The following is a 14,554-nucleotide window of genomic DNA, read 5'->3' as shown; positions in this document are numbered from 1 at the left end:
GGGGCTGCTGGGGCACTCCGGGCCGGGTCCGCTTCCACCCCACCGGGGAACCGGGCCCCGGTGCGGGTCAGCTCCGTCCGCCGTGGCGGGGGAGGGAGCTGTGCGCTGTCCGCGGCGCCCTTAAGTCTCCCGGGGACCCTCTCGGTGGGTTCCGGTACCGGGGCTCCGCTCCCACCACCCCGTCTCAACGGTTCCTTTTTCCTGCGCAGCTCCGGAGATGGCTGCGGAGAGCACCGGGGCGGCCCCGGCTGCTGTGCCGTCGTGTTTGGAGGGGAAAGGCCCCGGGGAGCGGGCGGCCATCCTCCACCAGCACCTCGGCCGCAGGGAGAAGACCGACGTGATCATTGAGACCATCCAGCCGCGGCCAGGTACCGGCCTCGGGGAGGGGGGTGGAAATGCCGGTTTTTGGGTCTCTGGTTGTCACCCACCCCGCTTGGGTGGTGGCCCCTTCCCTGGCTTCCCAGCTGCTGGCCCTGCCGGTGGCAACTGTCTGGTGGTGGTGGAGGTGCTGCTGGGTTTGCGGGTCTCGAGTCAGTCGTACAGTTTGGAAAACAAGTAGAGAAGTTAAGGAATGCGTGTTGGGTCTGGACAGGAGAGCTGGTTATTGCTGGCAAACAATTCCCACTTCATAAAGGGTTAGTTTATTTCAGGCTATGCTGTGGGCTGGTCAGTGTTTTGCTCGCAAACATTGCTGGCTCGTAGCAGTGGGACCGTTCAGCTCTGCGGATGTTTAAATTCCCAGGTAGGGAGGAAGTTTAAAGATGGAAACACCAGGTCTTGTCAAACCTCTGGGCTGCCATCAAAGCAGCGCAGGAGGAGCAGTCCGCTCCTCGCTCCTGCTCAGCAAACCTGTCCCAGTTGCTTTGTGTTGGTACCGGTGCCTGTTGGGATTTCACCAGGCACAGTATGGAACTCGCCTAGCTTGATGCGCAGCACTGGGGTCCTGCCAGGGGCTGGTACCGGGTGTCTGGCAGCTCTGGAGTTTCCCTGGGAACAGCAAAGATGAGATGTGTCTCGGTCTGCCACTTTCCAGGGTTGTAATTTGACTTTTTGGAGTGCTGTTGTGTACATGCAGGCTGTGCCTAGGGAACAGCAGACATTTTCTGATGCGCCATTAGTAACGTGTAAACTTTTGATTTGTAAAAGATGAAACAAAAGCTGCCATGGAAGGAAGAAAATCTTCAGAGGCTGCATCTGCCGAGGACAAAAATAAACATGACGATCAAAGTAAAGAGCGCGAGGCTGCTCCAGACTCGCCTTCAAAACAGCTCCCTGACCAGATTTCCTTCTTCAGCGGGAATCCCTCAGTTGAAATCGTTCACGGCATTATGCATCTGTACAAAACAAAGTAAGAATGCTTGATTAATTGTGGCTCTAGTGGGAGCAGTGCTTCTGAATAATGCCGCCACCCGGAAGGGTGAGTCGGTCACCCCGGGGCTGTGGCTCCTGAGCTGGGACAAACAGGAAGGGTGACTCGCACCTGGGAGGGCAGACGGTGCTGTGAGTGGTGGAACTTGAGGCTGGCCTGGGTCTTCCAGCTGCATGTGGTGCTGCTCCAGGTGGAGAGGGTTTGTCCCAGGGGCTGTAATAGTGTAAGATGAATGTGGGATCCTAAAAAATAATGTTTGAAAGCAGTTTCTCAAGGGATCCCACAATTAAATTGTGATCGCTGGGGTTTTGGCGGCAGGCCTGAGGAGGTGTCTGAGGCAAAAAGTTTCATCCTGTATTTCAGGGATTACAGTTCTATGCCATCCCCTATAATTGCATGAGAGCTTCCATATGGGGTCTTCCTGAAAGCTATCGGGAGGCATAAAATGGGTATTTGAAATAGTAACAAACATTACTCACTTGTTCTAGGAATAGTTCTGAGCATCTGTGGCTTCCCAACGTCAACTGTTTTTATAGAGAAACAGATGTCAAATTATTCCTGACAAAACCATTGTTTATCGGAGCTGCCCAGTTTAAGCCTTTGCCAAAGAGTAATAGTTTCACGTGGGTACCCTGGACGCTTACCACAACCCCTTGCTTTTCTTTCTTAATATTTACAAATGTGCAAAAGGGGGTTGAGATTGACAGCAAAGCTATTCGAGTAACTGCGGCTGTTGGAAGTGTGATGTATCCAGCACTGCCTTTGTCCTCTCTGAAATGACATGAAGTCGTGTCACTGTTGTCTTATCAGCAAGATGACCTCTTTAAAAGAAGACGTAAGGCGCAGCGCCATGCTGTGTATCCTCACGGTCCCTGCTACGATGACCAGCCACGACCTGATGAAATTTGTGGCTTCTTTCTATGAAGTAATTGAACACATGAAAATCATCCGAGATTCCACTCCAAACCAGTACATGGTGCTGATAAAGTTTAGCTCGCAGGTAAGAGCTGGAAGTCCCTTTGCTGTAGAAGGGACTGCGCTGTCACATACAGCTGCTGTTTAGGAGCGTTGTCTGGCTTCACTGGCCAGCTGTTAGCCACGATGGCACTTTACCCTCAGAGAAACAGTCCTGTCCTATTGCCCAGAGCTTTCCCGGGGCTGCTAACTAGAATTAGTCCCACGCCTTGACCTGGAGGCAAGTGTCTGCCATGTTCTAGCTATCCCAGTTCTTGTTGGCAGGGTATTTAAAAAATATATTAAGGATACAGGATTCTGTGCTATCTCGGAGCGTGTTCAAAAAAAGAGTGGTGTGTTGTACTGTGCTGAACAGAAAGGACCCAGGCAGTGGGGCTTCGTTTGCATTTTAGGAAAGACTTGTTCTGCTTTTCTGAGGAGCTGGGTGGTCTCCCAGCCACTGCCAGCACAGTGGAAAAAGGACAGTTGCCCACAAAACTGGGAGCCTAGGGGATGACTTGCTAATCAGATAACAGTTTGCTCCTCACAGGTCGTCTTGAACTATATAGTTTTAAGCATTCCTCCTTGCAATTCCTCTGTGGGCCTTCTCACTTGTACCTTCTTTTCTCTGAACTGCAAATGGCTTATTTTGGAGCTGGGAGAGAGGTTTCCCCCAGCTGTGAATGCTGCATGAGGTATTTCCCCTGCCTGTTGTGCAGATGCAGTATTTGTGTGCGTATTGGGCTATTTGCAGTAGTTGTAAAGGTACATTTTGTATATCACTGTATCAAATTACATGGGCAAATATCTAGCGCTGAGCAGCCTTACAGCAAATCTATAAACTTGTACTCAATTCGCCCTGAAATTCCCGTTTCTTAGGAAATTCCCTGAAGCCCTGTTCCCCAGTGCCCCCTAATAGCTGTGTCTGCAGGCAGCAGAAGCGGATCTCAGGGGCCTTTATGCTTCTGGCTGGAGTGACTGAGAATACGGGAATGTGGCATTCAGCTAATTTGCCTCACTCCGGTGCGATCGTTTGTGAGAGAAAGGGTTTGGGGAGGTTACTGAGTGAAAGTGGAGGGTGTATTTGATAGGTTTTGTTTTGGCTCTGCCCTTCGCAAGTGGCTCTTGGGCACAGTTCAGAGCATACCCAAATTGTGACCGGTGAAATGGATCCTTTCCCACAGTTAAACTGTTCCTTTCCCTGACACGAGTGTCCTGCAATGTGGCCCTCCTCAATTTTTACAGTTTGCAATTTGCTTTGCAAATGCACTGAAATTGCTGACAAAGACCAAGACAGATGCTGAAGGGAAATCCGTTATTCCTGCTGAATGTTCAGATATCAGAGTAGCTGTCCCTGCTCTGAACTCCACTTCTTGTCTGCAAGTGGTAGCGCTAAAGCCAGTGCCAAGATGCACTGCCTGCTGGCAGGAGCTGACTGTCTGAGATATCTCCTCGGGTATTACAGGGCTTGGTGGAGGGGGGAAGAGACGATACAGCAGATTTCTGCTCCTCTTCCTCGGTTATATCAGCTGTGAGTGTTCTCTCTTTAACTGGCTTCCTTTGTTTTGTGCATAGGCTGATGCAGATAGCTTTTATATGGCGTGCAATGGCCGGCAGTTCAACTCTATAGAGGAGGATGTTTGCCAGCTGGTGTACGTGGAAAGGGCTGAAGTCTTCAAATCAGAAGATGTAAGTTTGTTTTGTTTTGATTTTCTTGCACTTCAGACAGTTTTAACAGGATTATCTGGACTGGGGCAGAACACTGCAAGAACTGCTTAACTGTATCAACCCAACCCCCCCCTTCCCATTCCAGCGCTGTTTCTACTTGGGAGAATTTGTTTGGTGACTTCGTGGGCTTTGTGCCTCGCCGCTGCAGCCTCTCTGAGCTAAACCTGTGGGGGGTAGTAGATCTAGTGAATCCAGAAAACGGAATGGGGCTGGTGGCAGATGCAGCCCGAGCTGCGATGAGGATCCTGGCTGTGGTCTAGTGAACATTGTAGATCACTTTCTTTTTTGGTAAATTTTTAAGGGCTGTGTAGTAACTCACAGGGTTACTTTGTAGTGTTTTTGTAGCTGAGTGCCAGGGGTAAGGAGAGGGAAGTCTGACTTTTTCTTACGTGGGTGCTTAATTTATGATGATTGGAAGGTGCTGAGCAATTTGTCTCTGCTTGTTCTTTTGAAGGGGGCCAGCCTGCCTGTGATGGATCTGACAGAGCTCCCGAAGTGCACGGTGTGCCTGGAGAGGATGGATGAGTCCGTGAACGGGATCCTTACCACCCTGTGTAACCACAGCTTTCACAGCCAGTGTCTGCAGCGGTGGGAGGACACCACGTAAGAAGCTTTTCTTTATTTCCACATCTAAAACTCTGTTTGAGTGTGGTGGTTACGTGCTGACAAGACTGGTTCCACTCATCAGTGCGGGGGCAGGAATTACTGCAAGTTCTAATGCTCTTTTTTTTCCCATTAAGGGACTCCCAGAGAGAAATCTCCCTGCCAAAAGTAATTGAACGATGTTTCCCGTGGGCCTCACTGCTAAGGCAGGAAGGGAGTTGTAGAGTAATGCAGCTTATTTTAAAATATTGCAGGGTAAAAATACTGGAGTAAACAGTATTGCATGCACACACAGCCCCGTTTCACTCTGTTGTGTGTCTGTTTGGTCGTTTGTTCCCTCGGCACAGCTGCTGCCACGCTGTACGCAGATCTGCACAGCTGGCTGGAACTTTGGAGTCCTTTCGGGAGCTCTGCAGTCTTGCTGTCTTAGATGCTGGGAGAGGATGAAGAAGAGCTGGCCAAGAGCGGGTGTGCAGCGGGACAGGACTGGAAAGTGAGACAGAAGGGATGTGGGGAAGGAAGGGACAATGACGAGATCACTCAGTAAATCGGGAAGGGGAGGCAGCTGCTCTAGACAGGCTGTGTTATTCAAGGTGGGCATGGGCTGAGTCACAGGAGGCCGTGTCACTGGCTCAGGGAGACCCTCCGTGGCACTGGGCAGTGCTGGGGGTTGGACCCGTGTCTGTCCTTAAAGCAGCTCTTCTTCGTGCTACTGCTAACCCTTTCCTGTTCTTGCTCTTACCATCCTTCACATCCCTGTAGATGGGGATTTCGGTGTGTCTGACCTCCTGACAGCAGAGTCCCCCGACTGGCACACAGGAGCTGCTGTCAGTTGTGCGTTTTTTGCAGTCTTCTGGACATCTTTACTGCACATCAGGCAGCCACAGACACTGCAGCAGAAGGCTGCCGATCTTCACTGTGTTTTCTTCTCTGTCACTGGTACCGCTGACTGCCTGATTCTCTCTCTGATGGAATGTGAGGAATATTTTAGCCCTCTCTATATCATTTGTAAGGCGAAGTAACAGAACCTCGGTGAGATTAATTAGATCTGTAGCTATTCAAGTTTATGGGCTGCTTTGCTCCATAAGTCAAAACCAGTTTAAATTTGAGGCAGTGGAGCTTAGCCAGTGTAGGAGCAAGATCCAAAATAGCACTTAAATATCTAATATACAATTTAAGCAGAACTTATGTTCCCAGTCTAGAGGAACGATAAAAGAAAATCCCTGTCCACTTTGCTTAGGCGCCACGGAGGCTGTAAGTGCCTGAATTTGTATAGAAAGCTGACTGCAATCCAATTGTCTCCTCCCCTTGAATATTTCTGTAGCTTATCCAGCAGCTAATGAAAAATACATAAACAGTCCTGGCAACAGAACGTGTGGCCTCAGTTACCCTGCTCCCTAGCTGAGCTTCTAGCGTTTAGGGTCTGGACAAGATTCCTTCTGGTCTTCTGTCTTTTTGGCAGCACAGTGGTATAGTTTCAGAAGAAATGATAGCGGGAGGGTCTGCTACTGATTCTTTTAGGGTACAGTTATGGGATGTTCTTCCTGGAAGGGCTGAGACTGAATCTGTCACATAGGGGTGCGATTGAAGCATCTCCTCATCTCCCTAGGGTGGTTTTCAGTACTAAGGTATGTTTGCAAAGTGTCAGTACCTCCCTCTGTTACTCAGCTGTCCTCAGCAGCGTGTAGTTACAACATCCTTCCACAACAGCGTGTGCCTGCTGTATAAAACCCTGCAGGTAGTGGAGAACTGAAGATGTCACTTGGCAGCAGTCTGGAGGAGCAGTGTTTAGAGATGTGTAACGCATCTATACAAGCGCTTCTTGCGATGTTTATGGCTGAGGCAGGGAAGTGTTTCTAGAGCTCGGTTGTGGCTTTTTTGCTTACTGGCAGAGGCTGAGGTTGCTGGCAGCCTCACTGAGGCTTTTGGTTGCAGATGTTCTCTACACCTGGACTGTAGCAAAACCTGATCAAGCTGAGACTGTGAAATGGCTTCAGAAGAACTGTTCGGTGTTATTCTGTCACCTACTGACTTTAAAAACAGTAGCCTTGTGTGGAATAGAGGCAAATTTGAGGGGGGTAAATGTGAGCCGAGAGATGCGTGCACATAAGGAGTGTCTCACTGCATAAGGCATTGAGCTCTCTGGCTCTCTTTTTAATTACCGTAATACTAAGATGGAGCTCCTTGTGTCTAATCATGATGCTTATTGCCCTCTAGGTGTCCTGTCTGCAGATACTGCCAAACGCCTGAGCCAGTGGAAGAGAACAAGTGTTTTGAGTGTGGAGTTCAAGAAGTAAGTAGGTGGGTGGATGGTGAGTGAGATCTAGACTGGATCTGACTGCACAGCTGCTCTAGTTGCTTTTGGGGTTAAATCTGTGGCTGCTTTTGGGCTGATTTTACCACTCAGTGGTATATCTGCTTTTCTTTTGAGTTGGAGTCAGTACTGGCAAGGGATCTTACCTCCCAGGTTTTCTGTTCTGATAAATGTTTCTGATCCTTAGAAAGAAGTATTAGCATATAAGCCGATCAGAGTGTGCATGATGAGTGTGATAGGAGGCAGATACGCTAATGCTGAACCTGGTGGTCCCTTCTAGCCTGCGCTCTTCAGAGCTTGCTTTTTGCCGAGGTGCCTGATTCATTCGTTAGTTGAGGCCATTCTTCCATCCATGCTTGTGGTAATCTACCAGCCTGCCCAGCACCTGCAGGCTTGTAATTGGCTTGAATGCGCAGGTGCCTCCTTCTCTTTAGCCTTCCAGCTGAGCAAGGCTTCAAAGAAGGAGGGGGAAAATCAAACACTGTTTGCTTTCTAAGGAAGCGACGGGATGTACACAGCATCAGCAGGCCATCGGTGTCAGATCACGCTTTCTCAAAGCGCTGATACCACCGTCTGGCAGCGTTGTATGTACTGAGCTTTCTCATTCTGTTGACAGAACCTTTGGATCTGCTTAATATGTGGGCACATAGGCTGTGGCCGGTACGTGAGTCGACACGCTTACAAACACTTTGAGGAGACCCAGCACACCTACGCAATGCAGCTGACCAACCACAGAGTCTGGGACTACGCTGGAGGTAAGTACCCTGTCTTCTCCTTTTGTAGGATGACCTTGTTCGTAAAACAGCTTTTGGGACCCTTTAGTAAGAGTACTTGCGGTGGAGTTTGCTTGGAGATTAAGGGGTTCGCATCTGTACTAATACCTTGTCTTTTGGGAACATCTATCTCCACTCTAATAGCAGTTTTCATGGGTCTGTAGCAGATGGAGGAGGGAGAACACGATTCTGTAATGAACTGGGGCGGTCCTGTAGTCTCTGTGGAACGTGTTTGTTACTCCCTTTCCATCAATTTGCCCTGAGGTATGGGAATGGGCTGTTGTAATAAATATCCTGTAAGGTGTCTGTGTGAAGTCTGCTAAATAACAAATACATCTGTTGTTGGCTTTCTGCCTTGCTAATATGCTGTTGCAGCAGTCTGCATGGTTAATTGTGCTGCATAAAGTATTTCTACTGGTGTCAGCCTGGGTGTTCTTAAGCTAAAACTCCCTGTGGTTGAATTTTCTCTCTTCAGATAACTACGTCCATCGACTGGTTGCAAGTAAAACCGATGGGAAGATAGTTCAGTATGAGTGCGAGGGAGATATGTGTCAGGAAGAGAAAATAGATGCCTTGCAATTAGAGGTAAATATTTTTGGCTTTGTTGGACTCTGCATTGTGCTGCTGTGTGGAAGTGTTTCAAATCCAGATATGACTACGGGAAAATTACATCAGCTTATGCAGCAGACCTGCTCCCTGCATGTAGGCAATCATCTTCAGGCAGAAGCAGGATGCTTTTACTGCTGGTATTTTTTTTGGTGGTTTGTGTTTGTTTTTTTTTTTTAAAAAAAAAACCTGTCGTCTTGGCTCTGCAGAGCCAATGCAGCTAAGCGTAAGCGGGCTGCAGTTTCGTCCTGTGTGCACTGGTAGATTGAAGATTAGCTGGTTACGCTGCTACAAACACTCAGCTCATTGGAAAGAGAAATGCCCATGAGAATGCCCCGAGTCACTCGCCAGACCCACCCTAGTAGGTCTGTGACTCGGCTTAGGAGACATGATGTCTATGGCATAAACTGTCAATTCGAGTAGTTTAGCCTGTAAACTGAGCAAGTACGTAGGAATCCATGGCTGTGTGCTTACCTTGGCTATCAAAGAAAGCTGTCAGGCTTTTCTGATACCAGCCCTGTTCTGCTCCCTTCTCTTGAACAGATAATGTTTATTTTGTACCTGTTGGCCAGCTTCTCCTATCCTAACTAGAAGGGTAGAGGCGAGAAACTCAAAATTACTGCTCTGCTGAGCAGATATACTGCAGCATGATTTCAGCCGCATTAGACGCAAGGGTATCTGAGGAGGAACAGCCCAGAGAGACCAGACTTTGTAAGCTTATTGCTCAAATAAATATTTGGTTGCTTTTCCATGAATTTTCTGAGTAAGACTTAGATGCTGAAACAGATATTTTTAACCCTTTTTTTCTGCGAGGTTGGCACTTAAAGTGCGTTAAGACGTCTCTATCTGACTTACGAGATCTAAATGTTTCTAGACAGAATTAATTTGTCAGTGCATTTTGGTGCTCTTATATTACTGAGATTGTTCAAGGCTTTTTGCGCATGTCTAATTCTGTTTTGAATGCCTAATTTAGTGCTTATTATCCTGATGATAAGAAATGATCACGTTTTCCAACCTTCTCATAACTCATTTGCAGAAGCAGGAGGGAAAAGATGGGACGTAAGCATATAGCCTTGTTCAGATGCCAAAATAACATTGGAATGGGCCATACTTGTTGGAGAACAATAACTGTGAATAGTTTACACAGCTGAGGATGTTTTCCCAGAGATGTTCTTACAGTGAAGCTAGATATGTGCGGTTAGCCTTCTGCCTTGGGTTTTGGGCTGTGAATAGGGAACTCTGCAATCTTGGGGGTCTCAGACTCTCGTGACAGGGATGGTTGATTCTTCATTTTTCTGTGGAGTGCAAAACTTGTAGAGATGTATTGCTACTACAATGAAAAATCTGTCTCATCTTTAAAAAGTTCTTGGCATGGTACTGGGTATGGCTTGGCGGAACTTTTACTTGATCCTTGCTGTTGTGCTCTAAAGGCTTTCTTTGACTACAAAAAAAATCAAGTGATTTGATTTTGAAATCAAATTGGTGAAACACATCTGCTGGATCTGCAGTTTGCACGTATGCGCAGAATGTCCTGTACGCTCAACTTTACCTGATTAAATTGATTTGTATATTGGAGCCCTTTGGGCTTCTTAATCAGCTTTTATGGAAAAGCTGACTGTTCTCTGTATATCTTCTGTGTTTATAGTACTCGTATTTGCTAACAAGCCAGCTGGAATCGCAGCGGATCTATTGGGAAAACAAGATTGTCCGTATAGAAAAGGATACGGCTGAAGAGGTGAGCTCTGCTCTGGGCATGTGTGAAACTCTGCTGAAACAAGCCCTGGACGCTGTTAAGTTAAATGGGAGATGGAGCTGTTGGGTCTGTCATACAGCCCGAATGTTGCGTGACGCGGCCTCGCATAGCCTGTTTCGCTACCAGCTGAGAAAATTGGCTCCAAGACGTATCCCTTATCTCCCTGCTCAGATCTTGCAATTTGCTGCTCAGTGGTGCAGAAGTAGGTAGATTGCCACCTAGATTGAAGGTTGATTTAAATGTGCTGCTCAGGAGACTGCAGCAGTGGTGAAAACAAGTCCGTGCTGCTGCAGGATCTCTGCTTGCCGATGCCATCCGTCTCGCACTGACGTGTATCTCTGGGGAAGGTTAGTGTAGCATAGACAATATGACTTTAATTTGCTCGGCTGCAGAAAGTGGAAGCTGCCTTTCTGCTCCAAATGCATATTGATTTGCCCTTTCTTTTTGATCCCCTATCTCTCCTCATCACCCTTTGGGAAAAGTTCAGTCTCCTCCTATACAGCATTCTGTAGGCAGGACTGCTTCAAAATGTCATGAGCAGGAGTCCACTGAGAATATTTTAATGCTTTTCACTCTACGTAGATCCTTTCAGCTAGGTTTAAAGTGAGTCAAGATTTAGGGTTGAGTCCTTAACTGAACTTTCTGCATGACTTTTAATTAACCGTTTAGTATCGGCAGTTAAGTAGCATTGTAAATGTAGAAATTATGACTGTTGAAATAGTGTCATTGACCTTGGTCTGAAGAACAGTCCCAGAAATCTTATGGAGGGCCCTATACAAGGAAAAGCTATAGCAAAAATCGTCTTGCATGTGACCAGGAAACATGATCCACAAAGCAACTTCAAAGTGAAACGACCGTGATACGTGCCCCAAATGTGGTTTCGTGTTTAAAGATCCTTACAATTTTACTCGTGCCATTGGCTCCATGTAAGTCTTGCCTGGATCAGTGCCACTCTGCAGTGTACTCCATTATCAGTGCTCAGGCTACTTCCCCAAATTAACCATCAGCTGCATAAACATTCACTGATTAACGCCGGAAGGCTTAAAACCTGCTCTGCATTGACTCTGGCATCAGTGAAGGCACCATGTGTGCTGACACTGACATTTATCCAGATTGCTCCTCCAGGAAAGCATTTTTCCTTTAAATTCCTGCCTCCACTGCATGCAAGCATGCTTTTGACACTAATGGAGAGGAAACAAGTATTTCTGTCTATAAATCTCCCGTAAGGCTGATGGTGGAGGTTTTGATGTGTTCTGTGCAGTGCCTAGAGAACGAGAGCTTGGTTTTCTTCAGCAGCAGCAGTCGTGAAGTAGAGGGGAAGAGGAAGCCAATGTACGCGTGTTTCAGTTTGCGTTTAGCACGAGTAAGATTTTTGTGTCAGTAGGTCACCGCCTTATGACAGCAAGCTGCTGAGTCAGTGCCGAGCAAAGTAGCGCGTTAATTTTCAGACTTTGACCATACTTATTTGAGGTTTAATTTAAATTGAGGAAAAAAAAAAAAAAGCCCGGCGTTGTAAAGCCTTAAGATGGAAATTTAAGTTTGCTGACAGGTACAAAAAAAAGTCTGAGAGAATGGCTAAATGAGTGCTGAACTGCAGTCAATAAGAAGTTAAGGATCTGTTGCAGCTTTTGTGTGAATGGGGTGCCTGGCACAGACTTGCAGCCTGAGTTGCTGTTCTGTGTGAGCAGCTTCCACGGCAACGTGGTTCCTCGTTGGGGTACTGCGAGGTGTAATGCAGGGGGTCTTCATCAAAATTAAGCCTTCTTTTTTTCTTTTTTTTTTTTTTTTTTTTGCTTATCTGCATATAGTAATTGGTCAAAGTCTAGAAACCACTGCAGAAAAATTGAATGTCATAATGAAAGCGCAGAGGACTTTGATCGCTTTGAAATGCCTGTGTGTTTGTTTCTACAGATTAACAACATGAAGACCAAATTTAAAGAGACCATTGAGAAGTGTGACAGTCTGGAACAGAGGCTGAATGACTTGCTCAAAGAAAAGCAGTCTGTCGAAAGGAAGTGGGTACCGCTGCCAGGTTTAGTTCCATGCAGCCATTAAAACTCCGTGCACTGACATCCAAAGAGAAAAAAATCTTGCTATTCTTGGGCAATTTGGAGCTATTTAAACTGGTATACTGAGAACGCGGCTTATTTTTAAAAAAAAAAAAGCTCTCGTTTCTGTAGGTGTTCACAACTTGAAAGCGCCTGTTGAGCGGAACGCAGCTTTTGGGCTCTTGGCTCTTTTTACATGGTCTGCATATTTAGCATTCTGTAATCCTTCCTCTCTGCCTGCTCAGAAGGAGACGCCGGTCTGTTTTGCAATTGGCGGATCCATCTTAAGAGAAGAAAGGCAGCTCAACAGGGGCATCCCACCCAGCGCAGACAGAAATGTAGATCTTAGGAAGTGCCTAGATGAAAGACATCCAGCACGGGGAACGGTGCAGATCAGCGTGTTCCAGCCCCCGGGGTGGGATTGCCGGCTCTGCTCTGCTCCTCCCGGCCCACCGGGCCCCCGGCACCGCTGCCCCTCCAGCAGTCCTGGTTGTGCTGGTGCGCTGTGGTTCACGCGGCTCACCTTGCTGAGTGGCAGCGAGTCTGTATGATGCCAGCAAACGCTCAGGGCAACAGCACTTGAGTTGTTAGGAGCGGGGAAGCGCTGGCTGTGAAACGTGAGGTTACTGGTGTCCTTGTGGGAGCATCTCGCTTCCGAGTGAAGTGGTATCTTCAGGGTCTTGTACTTGGAGCGGGGTGGGAGCCACCGTCTGGGAGTCCTTGACTGCCCTTAGCTCTCAAAGGAACCCGTGTAATCTCTGTGCCCTTTTTGGCGCCTGTTTCGTGAGCTGCAGATGTGTGTTCGAGGTTACAGTCCCACGCTCCCACACACCCCCCCGCCTGTTGCCTCTGTTGGCCTTTGGTACGAGATGGAATCGTTCACCTTGCAAGGGAAAGGATTCTCCCAGGTTATGCAGTTTGAGGGACAAAAGGAAGGGATTCTACTTCACAGCATCCTATTCCATATGCAGGTAACACCCTACAGACAAGCAGGTGCTAGCAAGCCTTAGGCCGGGTGGAAAATCCTGGGGGGATTTCAGAGTCGTCTTGTATTGCCTCCCCTTGCCCACCTTTTGCCAGAAAAGCACGTTCCAGGTGGTCTTGGTGGGGCTGAGGACACCTGGGGGTCAGTTGCCCTAAGGGATTGGAAATAAAAAGGATGCAGTAGTGTTTGATCTTGGTATAGCGCACCGCTTTCCTGACTTGTGCTTCTATTTGGAAGGTGTTCTCAGCTGAATAACAAAGTGGCGAAACTTTCCAACGAGCTGAAGGAGGAGCAAGAACTGAATAAGTGTTTGCGAGCGAATCAAGCCTTGCTTCAGAACAAACTAAAGGAGGAGGAGAGAGTGCTAAAGGAAACCTGCGAACAGAAGGACCTGCAGATCTCCGAGATCCAGGAGCAGTTGCGGGATGTCATGTTCTACTTAGAGACACAACAGAAAATCAATCACCTCCCAGCTGAGACCCGACAGGAGATTCAGGAAGGACAGATCAACATTGCAGTGGCATCTTCCGCCAGCTCCTCCGCAGGGGGAACGGGCAAACCTTCTTCCAGGAGAGGCCGTGGCAAGAGGGGCAAATGAAAACCGGAATGCCCTGCTCCCATCCTGAAACTGGCCGTGCTGGTGGTAGGCCAGGCTCACCTCTCGGGACTCCAGCTGGGGACGCCCAGTTCACTGAAGCTCAGCTAGAAATTGTCGTCAGAACTGCTCATAAAACTGGCTGCCCGTCAATGGAGGTGTCTGTGGTTATTTAAAAGCATTTTCACTGCACTATTTAGCTATTTTTAGGCAGATCTTAAGGATCTTTTTGCCTTCCTACCTTTTCAAAGCCCCTCCTGTCATGCATTTGACTTTCTTCTTGGAGAGTGTACTGTTTGGGGTGGGTGTGTACGTGTTAAATATCGCATTCCCTACGGGGATGCTGCAGAGGAGGTTAGGCCCAGTGTGTGAGGCTTCTCCAGTGCTTCTCCTGGATTAAAAGAGTATTCTCAATTAAGAAATGATTTTATTTAATGAACAGTGTAAATTAGATTGTATACATCTCCTTTTAGTATGTGCGGTCCTGATGCTGCAGAACTGCTAGTGCGGGAGTAGAACTGTAGTTTGGAAACAAAGGAAAATAAACCATCTTAGTGGTGAAAATAACCCATCTTAGTGGTGTAAAACTGGACGAGTTCTCAAGGCTTGTAACCGAGGATATTAAACGCTTTAAGGGACTTTCCTATTATCTCTTTCTTCATTTTAAAGATGGCTTTTGAAAGGCCGGTGCTTGCTGCCTTTCGGGCAGAAAGCATGGAAGTTTTACATTCTGGAAGGTGTTTAACGTGGCTGTTTTACAGGCACTTCTACAAATTAAGTAGAGCCATCTTTGCGAAGACTGGTACACGTTGACATCTTAACAGCT

At 47.5% G+C, this 14,554-nt stretch overlaps 1 protein-coding gene across 1 annotated transcript; it reads left to right on the top strand.

The window, feature by feature from the left end:
• Positions 1-215: 215 nt before the first annotated feature.
• BRAP (BRCA1 associated protein) lies at positions 216-14,521 on the top strand. The gene is made up of 11 exons (XM_009880301.1): positions 216-368; positions 1,147-1,348; positions 2,180-2,369; positions 3,899-4,012; positions 4,506-4,654; positions 6,872-6,947; positions 7,585-7,723; positions 8,217-8,326; positions 9,993-10,082; positions 12,012-12,115; positions 13,371-14,521. The coding sequence occupies exons 1-11, from the start codon at positions 218-220 to the stop codon at positions 13,729-13,731; spliced, it is 1,686 nt and encodes a 561-aa protein (XP_009878603.1). The 5' UTR covers positions 216-217; the 3' UTR covers positions 13,732-14,521.
• The last annotated feature ends 33 nt before the right edge of the window (positions 14,522-14,554 follow it).

The sequence above is a fragment of the Charadrius vociferus genome, unplaced genomic scaffold (assembly GCF_000708025.1).
Source record: "Charadrius vociferus isolate BGI_N301 unplaced genomic scaffold, ASM70802v2 scaffold332, whole genome shotgun sequence".
NCBI lineage: Eukaryota > Metazoa > Chordata > Aves > Charadriiformes > Charadriidae > Charadrius > Charadrius vociferus.
This window is presented reverse-complemented; position numbering and strand designations above follow the sequence as displayed.

Bases quoted from the DNA above. Each gene is read 5' to 3' on its own strand.
- BRAP (XM_009880301.1), top strand. From the start codon at position 218: ATGGCTGCGGAGAGCACCGGGGCGGCCCCGGCTGCTGTGCCGTCGTGT. The intron at 2,370-3,898 runs GTAAGAGCTGGA...TTTTGTGCATAG, and splicing joins TGATAAAGTTTAGCTCGCAG to GCTGATGCAGATAGCTTTTA. The intron at 7,724-8,216 runs GTAAGTACCCTG...TTCTCTCTTCAG, and splicing joins AGTCTGGGACTACGCTGGAG to ATAACTACGTCCATCGACTG.